The sequence below is a fragment of the Rhinolophus hipposideros genome (assembly GCF_964194185.1).
Source record: "Rhinolophus hipposideros genome assembly, chromosome: 3".
Lineage (NCBI taxonomy): Eukaryota > Metazoa > Chordata > Mammalia > Chiroptera > Rhinolophidae > Rhinolophus > Rhinolophus hipposideros.
The window spans coordinates 108,575,714-108,585,007 of NC_138049.1; the positions used below are offsets into that span (position 1 = coordinate 108,575,714).

General features: G+C 55.8%; 2 protein-coding genes across 3 annotated transcripts; one reads left to right on the forward strand and one right to left on the reverse strand.

The window, feature by feature from the left end:
* Nucleotides 1-355: 355 nt before the first annotated feature.
* On the forward strand, nucleotides 356-6,058 carry RNF39 (ring finger protein 39). 2 transcript variants are annotated; one of them, XM_081045283.1, is made up of 5 exons: nucleotides 661-1,215; nucleotides 2,833-2,855; nucleotides 3,062-3,153; nucleotides 4,591-4,865; nucleotides 5,082-6,058. In XM_081045283.1, the coding sequence occupies exons 1-5, from the start codon at nucleotides 853-855 to the stop codon at nucleotides 5,169-5,171; spliced, it is 843 nt and encodes a 280-aa protein (XP_080901409.1). In that variant the 5' UTR covers nucleotides 661-852; the 3' UTR covers nucleotides 5,172-6,058. The 2 variants fall into 2 exon arrangements, with proteins under 2 accessions (XP_080901408.1, XP_080901409.1); XM_081045282.1 differs by having other exon boundaries at nucleotides 356-1,215; nucleotides 4,591-6,058.
* An 835-nt stretch (nucleotides 6,059-6,893) lies between these two features.
* On the reverse strand, nucleotides 6,894-9,046 carry PPP1R11 (protein phosphatase 1 regulatory inhibitor subunit 11). The gene is made up of 3 exons (XM_081045284.1): nucleotides 8,782-9,046; nucleotides 7,604-7,712; nucleotides 6,894-7,197 (listed from the first exon to the last, which is right to left on the reverse strand). The coding sequence occupies exons 1-3, from the start codon at nucleotides 8,848-8,850 to the stop codon at nucleotides 6,995-6,997; spliced, it is 381 nt and encodes a 126-aa protein (XP_080901410.1). The 5' UTR covers nucleotides 8,851-9,046; the 3' UTR covers nucleotides 6,894-6,994.
* Nucleotides 9,047-9,294: the final 248 nt, after the last annotated feature.

Below are 9,294 nucleotides of genomic sequence, written 5' to 3' on the forward strand. Positions count from 1 at the left end.
GAGGAAAAAAACTGGAAATGAAAATATACATACACAAAAATAGAGAGAAGTAACTAGAAAGAGAGACATAGGAAGAAAGTAACAAGAGAGGCCCTGAGAGCCAGCCAGAGGTAGAGCTGGAGAGAGCCCTAGGCTGAATCCTTGAGGCAAGAGCATGGATGCCTGCTCCCCGCCCCTTCATCCAAAGCTTCAAGTGTCCTTAAGCCCTTAATAGGTAAGGCAGGAAGGTGGAAAGAGAGAGGCACCTGGAATGACAGCCACACACCAACACTCAGGGGCCTGCCAAAGCCACACAAACCAGCATCCCAGTTTCCGGCCCCAACCCCCAGAGGTAGGCGTGCCAGCCACCTGGGCTGACTCACAGCCTGACGATGTGGGCACACATGCCAGAAGCGAGCTTGGGCACCTTGCCCACGCGCACACCACAGGCCCAGGGTGGAGGTGAGATTTGGGTACTTCGGGGGGCTACCTTGCCACCAGAGGGCCCCTAGTGACCACCTTCCTGGCTCGAAGACCTAGGTGTCCTGCCCTCCCGCCCTCCTCCCCCAAACCTCACTTCCAGACGCGGGAGAACCAGATGAAGTGTTACGCAAGGCCTGATGTTTACCTCCCGCAGGGGCCTCCGCCCCTCCCTATAAAGCCTGACGTGGTAGGGAGATTGGCGGAGACCGGGACTAGCTGAAGAGAGAGGCCATCCCAGGAAAGGGGCAGAAAAGCGTCAGAAGGTTAATTAATGCGGGAGACGGAGAGGAGGGCATCGACTCAGCAAGCAGCAGGAGCGGCCCGCCATCTGCGCGCTCGAAGGCGGTCGCGGTGGTCGCGGAAAGCACGGCGCCCAGACACTGGCTTCCCATGGAGGCGCCCGAGCTGGGCCCGGGGTTGGTGGAGCGTCTGGAGCAGCTGGCGACGTGCCCGCTGTGCGGGGGCCCCTTCGAGGACCCAGTGCTCCTGGCGTGCGAGCACAGCTTCTGCCGCGCGTGCCTGGCCCGCCGCTGGGGGACCCCGCCCGCCGCCGGCCCCGAGGCGGCCCCCACTGCCTGCCCCTGCTGCGGCCTGCCGTGTCCCCGCCGCAGCCTGAGGTCTAATGTGCGGCTGGCGGTGGAGGTGCGGATCAGCCGCGGGCTGCGGGAGAAGCTGGCCGAGCCCGGGGCCCGCGCGGGGAGACGCCGAGGGGGCCGCATCCCCACCATGGGCAGCCTGGACCCGCGCGGAGAGGTGAGGCCGCCGTGTGCGTCACGGGTCCCCAGCTGTTGCTGGAACGGGAAGACTCATGGGTTCCCGGGGGAAGCGAGGAACAGTCACTCCCGACCCGGGACCCTTGTGACAGCTGAGGCAAAGCGCGGAGCCGAGCGGAGAGCGGCGTGGGGCGAGGGGGCGGGCGCTGACCGCCCGCCTGCCCGCCTAGCCTAGCGACGCGAGAGGTGCCGGGAGGGACGGGGGAAGGAGCTGACACCTTGCCCGGGGGCGGGGCTGGAGGATACCCGAGTAGTGAGCGAGCCGGAGCCGAGAAGGGCGGAGCGCTGGGCGGAGCGCGAGGAGCCCCTGCAGCGCCGCGGAGCGCGGGAGGGACGCCGTCAGGCGCGGGGAGCAGGGCCGGGGACGGGGAGCTGACGGGGGAGGGCGAGCTGGTGGCCTGGCAGGGCAGCGGGCTGATGGGAAGCCACAGAGGGGAGGGGAAGCCCGAGGGAGGGCGGAGCCAAAGCTGCAGTGGAGGGGCGCAGGAGGAGGGGTCGTCCAAAGGAGGGAAGGAGGGACAGGCAGAACCTAGAGCCCCTGTAGCAGCGTGGGATTAGTCCCGGACTCCAGCCCTGGCGGAGCGGAGTGTCGTTTGCTATGGTTGTCCTCGGCTCCTCGGGGGGCCCCAGCAGGGGCGGCGAGGGGTGGAAGCGAAGTCCGAGACAACAGCCTTAGGGGCCTTTGGCTTCTATTGCCCAGCCTTATCACCCAGCCATCCCCACGCCCCTCACGGGCTCCAACTCCTTGGCCATCAACCAAACCCATTCCCTTGCCCGACCCCCAGGCGTCGGGGATTCCCGACTAGCTTCTCCCCAGCAGCCATGCGTCTCGGGTCTTGCTTACCCCCTTTGAAGTCCACATAGACATAATTAGTCTAGGTGTAATTGGCACAATTAGGCAATTTGCCTTTCCTCCCTCCCCCTCACCACCATACTGAGCTGCCTCAGTCATTCCCGGTGGACGGGGAAGGGGGCAAAAGGAACCTTCCGTACGGGGAGCGTACAGCGCCCTCTGCTGGCTCCCATGGGACCCTGCGGATCTGCTGAGCCTCCCGGGACACACCCACGTCCAGCAGCCTTCTTGGCCAGAGTAGAGACCACAAAGCAAAGGGCTCAACAAACGCCACTGGGCTTTTATGGCAAGAAGTGAAGCAATTTTATTACAAGGCTTTTATATACCAACCCTTAGCCCAAGGGCTCTGAGTATGTGTTTGGTCTGTGAGATGGAAGGGGAAGGAGACGTTTATCTGGGATCCACCCTCAGGAAGGTGGGTAAGGACAAGGGGGCACTGAGATGAGAATGGGGTTGTGGGGGCAGCAGGGAAAGGTAAGGACTCTGGGGGCAAGAAAAGAGCATGGATGAGGCTGGGCACTGACAACCCATGGGGAAGGGGGAAAAAATGGTGGAATTAGGAGAACACAAAGAAAGTGGTGCTGGAGTGAGAGGAATAGTGAGCACAGGGGATAAAGAGGAGATCACGCTGAGAGATGGGGAGGGCACTCTCCAATCCAGTTCACCCCAGCGGGGAGGAGGGAGAGGGCTCCCCATAGTATGAAGCTCAGAGCTCACATCTGTGTTTTCTTCTGCCCACCCCAGGATATGAGGAAGATGTGGAGAAGGTGAGTTCCATTTTTACTGTTCCTTTGCACTACCAACTGCCACGTACATCCCTTCTCACTAGGCCCACATTTTAGCACCCACTCTCAGTTTTCTGGGTGTGGCTTTACCCCTTCCTGCTCCAGAGATGTGAGTGGGGTAAGAGAGGGGGCATCAGAGCGCAGAGGATATCTACTGATCTCCTGACCCTTCTCCTTCATCTGTCCAGAGTTGATGCCCCAACACCCAAGTCATCTAACTCAGAGGACGAGCTCCCTGAAGACTACCCAGTGGTCAAAAACATGCTTCACAGACTGACCGGTAAGGAGGGCAGAAGAGAGGGCACTGAACAAGTCTGTTTTAGGCTTGCTCTCTCAAAACTAATCAAGTCCTTCTTGATGTCTGTATTACCTAGTTTCCTAGGCTTTGTACAAAGCATCACACACTGAATGGCTTAAACAACAGAAATTTATTGTCTCACAGTTCTGGAGGTAGAGTCAAAGTGTTGGCAGTTTGGTTCCTTCTGAGGGCTGTGAGAATCTGGTCCCTGACCCTCTCGTTTTTGGAAGCCTCCAATGTTCCTTGGCTTGTGGATGGTATTCTCCCTGTGTCGCCACATTGTATTCCTCTGTACACATTTGTCTGTAGATCCAAATTCCCCTTTTTTAAAAGGACACCAGTCATATCCGACTAGGACCCACCCTAATGACCTCATTTTAACTTCATTACCTCTGTAAAGACTATTTCCAAGTAAGGTCACATTCTGAGGTCTAAGGGAATTTAACTAGTCCTTTTGGGAGGAAGCAAATCAGCACGTAACTGTCCATCCTCAACTAGGCACATTCCAGCCACTCCCCTCCTGCCTTTCACAGGCTCACACAACAGACCCCAGATGTCAGCTGCCTCCAGGAACTTCTGCTCCCTCCACCAGTCATCACCCCTCATCACTCCTCTCAGAAGGATCCCTGGGCTCCTGCATCTCCTTGTCCCTGGGACTCCAGGATTTCTCTGCAGCTTCTGGGGAGTTCCTTCCTCAATCACTCCCAAGGCTGTCCTCCACCCTTCTTTAAACTGCCTAGAGAAGATGCTCCACTCTTTAGGTCACCCACCATCCCACCCAACCCAAATGGCTTCTAGCATGCCTAATCCAGAAATCTTTTCTCAAGTCACCCCATCCACACAAAGCCAATGATGTTTTTTTCTGGTCCCTATCCCCACCTTCTCTCTCCAACTCTGCCCCACTCTCCCTTTAGAAATAGGCCTGTCCATTCCCACCTATCCCTGTGGGTAAGTGGTCTGGCTTCTCAGGATACCCAGGATCCCTCCTTGTGCCCCTCCCTCTGACACTTGGGGTTTGTATCTTTTTAAATCCACCTTCCCCATCCTGCTGACCCAGCTCCCAGGCCGCACCCCAGATACTGCAGATTGAGGTTATCAACCGACACTCTTCTCTCTTATGTCAGATCGGCCTCACTCTTTCCCCACCCCCACAAAATAGGCAATGTCTCCTTTGCTTTTTGAGCTGTGCTCCCTGCCCTGGGTCCTTCTCCAAGTCCAATTCTACATAAGTGGGCCATCCATGCATCAGTTGGGTCTTCCCTGGGCCTATCCTTCATGTCCCTTTACCCTGTCTAGTGCCACAGCCACCTTTCCAGCTGTTGTGGGGCCTCTGAAGTGCCCTCGGCCAGTATTCTGTCCTATCCTACATCTGACTCCGAAACCCCTCTCACTTGGTCCTTTCCGTCTTGCGCTCCCCAGCCGACCTGACCTTGGATCCTGGCACTGCACACCGCCGCCTGCTCATCTCTGCGGACTGCCGCAGTGTCAGACTGGCCCCACCAGGAACACCTGCGCCCCCTGACAGCCCAGCGCGCTTCGATCAGCTCCCAGCGGTTCTGGGCGCGCAGGGCTTCCAGGCTGGCCGCCACTGCTGGGAGGTGGAGACCGTGGACGCTGCCTCCTGCGGAGGCTCTTCCGGGGAGGATGAGGACGATGGGGAGAGTCGCTATGCCTTGGGCGCGGCAGGAGAGTCGGTGCGACGCAAGGGCCGTGTTGGGCTGTGCCCCGCGGGCGCCGTGTGGGCCGTGGAGGGCCGGGGCGGCCGCCTGTGGGCACTCACGGCACCAGAACCCACCCCGCTGGGCGGCGCTGGGCCCCCACCCCGGAGGATTCGGGTGGACTTGGACTGGGAGCGGGGCCGCGTGGCCTTCTATGACGGCCGCTCGCTCGACCTGCTCTTTGCCTTCCAGGCACCTGGCCCCCTAGGGGAACGCGTCTTCCCGCTGCTCTGCACCCGAGACCCCCGCACCCCACTGCGCATCGTGCCAGCAGAAGGCTGAGAAACTCGCCTACAACCTCGGTCTAATTTGGCCCACAGCGAGGCTGCTTCCTCTTGTGCTGGGAAATCCCTACTCATTCCAGGAATCGTGTCCACAGGCCCGCAACTACCCGAGTGTTGATATACACTCCCATCCACCCACAATGTCTCTCTTCTCCCAAATACTAAGACCTCAACTGGCCTCCAGTTTTCACATCCACTCCCAAGGCCAGATCCATTCTCGCCCTTCCCCGCCCCTCCCGCCCATGTCTTGTGATACCTCTTGGAACGCTTCTCCCCAACAGCTACCCAGTACTCCCCAAGTGGTCACTCCCCTGCTATCTTACACTGTTCCGGGCCTGAATTAGGGAACACACCTGCTTCATCAGAACTGATAAAGGGCCCATATTTACTACAGAGAGTCCCTCCTAGTCAAATCTTTACCTCCCACTCATGCCTCTTCTAGTCTCAAAGGGCCCAGCGCCTTCTCTAGTTTTAAGGATTGGGTTTTCCTGCCCTGTCCACTTGCAGGTTCTCAAGAGAAATAAGACCCTCCTGAAAACAAGAGGCTTGACTCTGTCTGGGAGTTTGGGGGCTCTCTAGGAAGATTAATAATGTGGGGTTTTTTTGGGGGGACGAGGGGTCATACCCCACCATGACTTCTTTCCATGTCCATAGTTTTTTCCCATTAAGAACCATTTTTAAACTCCCCCTGCACATACAGTAAGGAACCAATGGTGCTACCTCTCCTTTCCTCAACCTAGGAGTGGCCCAGACACCCCAATTCATCCTGTATACAGCCCTCACATTGTTCCCCATGTGTATAAATGGGCCCGTATTTAACACGTTTTGTGATGTTGGGTTATTTATTTTGTGCATCTGTGGCAATAAATGAGATCTCTATAGTGGTATGGATTTAACCAATCTCTACACTTGTGCACGGCAAAAGGCCTGGGAAATGACATTCAGATCCCAGTAAGAAGGGGAGACCCAAGAGAGTCGGACATCTGGACTGGCAAAAACACGAAAGCCTAAGAAGAAAGGGGTAAGAGATGGGGAGATAGCCCAATCTCTTTGCTCCCTTTTCCTTCCTCTTTCAGGAACCCAGGCCCCTGGGACTAGGTTGGATCTGTCTCCAAAGCTGGAAGACTACTCTTGAAGCTAGCTTTGTCAGAAATCCTAGATCACATAAGAAAGGTTAAGAGAGAGGACATGACTATTTTTTCATTTTCCATTAAAGGTGAGAATGACAAAGAACTCTCTCCTAACTCCTCTTGAGGATGAGGGGTGTGGGAAGGAGGGGAGAGGAAGGGCTGGGAGCCCTCCCATAATACCTCACATACCACAGGCAAGGACTAAGAGTTAGGACTATATAAATACATAAGTGGATGAGCTCTAAGCCAGGCTTAGCAAGCATAGCTGGGGCAACATTGCCTGGAATCTGACTGGGACCCTGGCAGTGAAAGCTGGGGCTGTTGGAAACCCAAGTTAAGTGTTTGGGACTCAAGTAGAGAGCGCAGGGGGCCAAGACAACTGGATCCCAGGACAGGCAGTTTGGCAGTGAGAACAAAGGGAAGAGACTGGGACCAAGATGCCTGGTCCCTGGAGAGAGGAGGAGGGAAAGAAAAATGAGGGCTGGAGGAACCCGGAGCTTGGGTTCTAGAATAGCAGCAAGTCAGAATTCCAGGATCTCTGTCTACCCTCCTCTTCTTCTTCCCTCTATCATATGGGGGGGGGGTGTGGGGGGGCACGGGAGAAGGGATCAAACCATGGGTTGAGTCCCCAAGTAGCCACATGAAAACATTCAGGGCCAGACAGACACAGGAATGATGGGGAGAGAGGAATTTAGTGCTGCATTGGCCCTGGAGGGGGCTGGGAGGGGTCAGGAGGCTGGGGAGGAGTGGTGGGGCTGGGTCCGGGGATTGCACGACTCCGTCCTTTGCGGTGGCCGCGTACACAGTGTGTATGACCACAGCCCTCCTCTTCCTCCTCATCACTCTCCGTGGAGCTCTCGCCAAAGGCCCGAGGTTTCTCATAAATGCAGCAGCCTGGATTTGGGAGGAGGAGCCCCGTTAAAAAGGAGGAAGGGTAAGATGTACACTCAGTTCCATTCCTATTGGATCTCAGTAAAAATGACTACTTCCACTATTGTCTCCTCCTATCTTCCAGGATCCAGCTTCCCCAGGCCCACCCTGGGGCCTCAGCTACCCACCCCCTGTCCTTTCAGACTCTGACACCTCTTGCCTTCAAGCCTTGGCACATCGCAATTTGAGCCCCTGCCTATGTCTTGTCCCTCTAACTTTAACCTCCAGTCCCTGATGCCACAGAACCACCCAGGTAGCGACAGGGCTGTGAGCACCTGGGGGATTCAGGAGGACAAGTGGATGTGAAAAGGCAGAAGGTATGCAGACGGGAACCAGAACTCCAGGGTTACTGTGGGCAACAATTACTCACATTTTGATGAGCGGCGCCCCATATGTTCGTTGTCCACAGTGTCACTCGTCCATTCCACCTTTTTCTCTGGCTTCCGTTTCCGGAGTTTGATGGTTAGGCTCCGGTTCTCCTGGAAGGTTAACAGGGTTGGGCATACCTATGTAATTCCCTCATACTGACCATCCCCACTCTCTCCTGGGGGCCTACTCTCTGCCCCGTCTCCGCTCAATCAGTGTCATAGACATAGCACCAGAAGAGCTGAGTGCTGGGAGCAGATGAGCTAGAACACGTCTTTAACCTCCTTGAGGAATCATGAAGTAGTATTTCCTGTTGTTGATAACTACTAGTGTACAGAGAAAACACAATCCCTAACCTAGGGAAGGTCCCATTAAATCTTCAAAGGAAAATATAACCTTTGCTGTTTCTCTGTCTTCTTCCCCAAATTATCCTTAGTGGTATTAATACACAAAAATTATTTCCTCAGCCCCAATGCCTAATCTGTGATTTCCCTTTATTTTTTCCAGACTCCCTATTCTTTTACCCATTAAAGAAAGAACTCCATTCTCACCTCTCTCATCCTCAAGCCCAGCCCTTTCTACCTCTTATCCACCTATTCCCTAGCATCCTAGAAATCTCTGGTAACTATTATTCTAAACTCCTTTAATCCGGTGTTATTAAGCCCAATATAACCTCCCTTTGAAAACAACCTAGTTTTTGCAAATGTTATCTTTTCTTTATTTACATCTCTGATTTTTCAAAATACTATCTTCATCTCTTTTTTTTGTTCCCTCATTCTGCTTCCTTTTACATTCATCCTTTCGACAAATATTTAATAAGTATCCTTCCCGTCAAATTCCTCTACAGCTGGCCTCCAACCATGCTTTCTTGCACAGCCTTCATCTTCCTTCAGCACCTCCCTCGTTCCTTAAACCCCAGCTTCCCATTCTTTCCTTCATTATACACACACAACCGCAAGCAGCACCACCTACATCCTACTCTATTACTTGTCGCCTGACGAGCCTCGCACCACCTCTGCCACTCCAATACCCCCCAAGACCTTGCGATTCTCCCAACCCGATAGTCAACCCCACTCGTCCCATATCACCAAGCCCAGCCCCTCCAGCAACTCCGCGAAGCCCTAACCCCTCCCTCCCGGTATCTCCCAGATCCTAAACAGCACCGCCCCCCGCCTTTCTCACGGGCTCGGTTGTCACGGTAACCGTTGTCTCAGTGACGGTCTCACTCAGCCCGGCTCCTGCTTCGGCCATGGCTACGGCTGAGGAAAGGGAGGAGGGGAGGAAGGGATGAGACACCCTTCCTTCGTTCTGTGTTTCTGGGGTCGAAGAGAAGCGGTATCGAATTCAGAGTAGTAGCCAGGATCCTCCCCCTCCTCCTAGGCCTCCGCTTCTCTGCCCCGGGGGATAACCTGTCCAACCCCACTTCCGGCTCTCCGCTTCCGGGTGTGACGCAGTCTGCAGGCCTCGTCTCCTGCACTGCGTCAAAGCGCAGGCGTCCCCACATTGGTTCCGTCGTAATGTAACAGTGCGCAGGCGCCGCAAGGAGTTGGCGGAGTCCCTGCGGTGGTGGAGGGCGATCAAGGGCAGCTGGCGCACGCTCGGCACGCAGGAGGGGGCGGTCCCGAAGGCTAGGGCCGGGTTAGGCGGTGCAGACTGTGTGCGGAGCCCATGCCCCCCACCCCCGGGAGGGTGTGA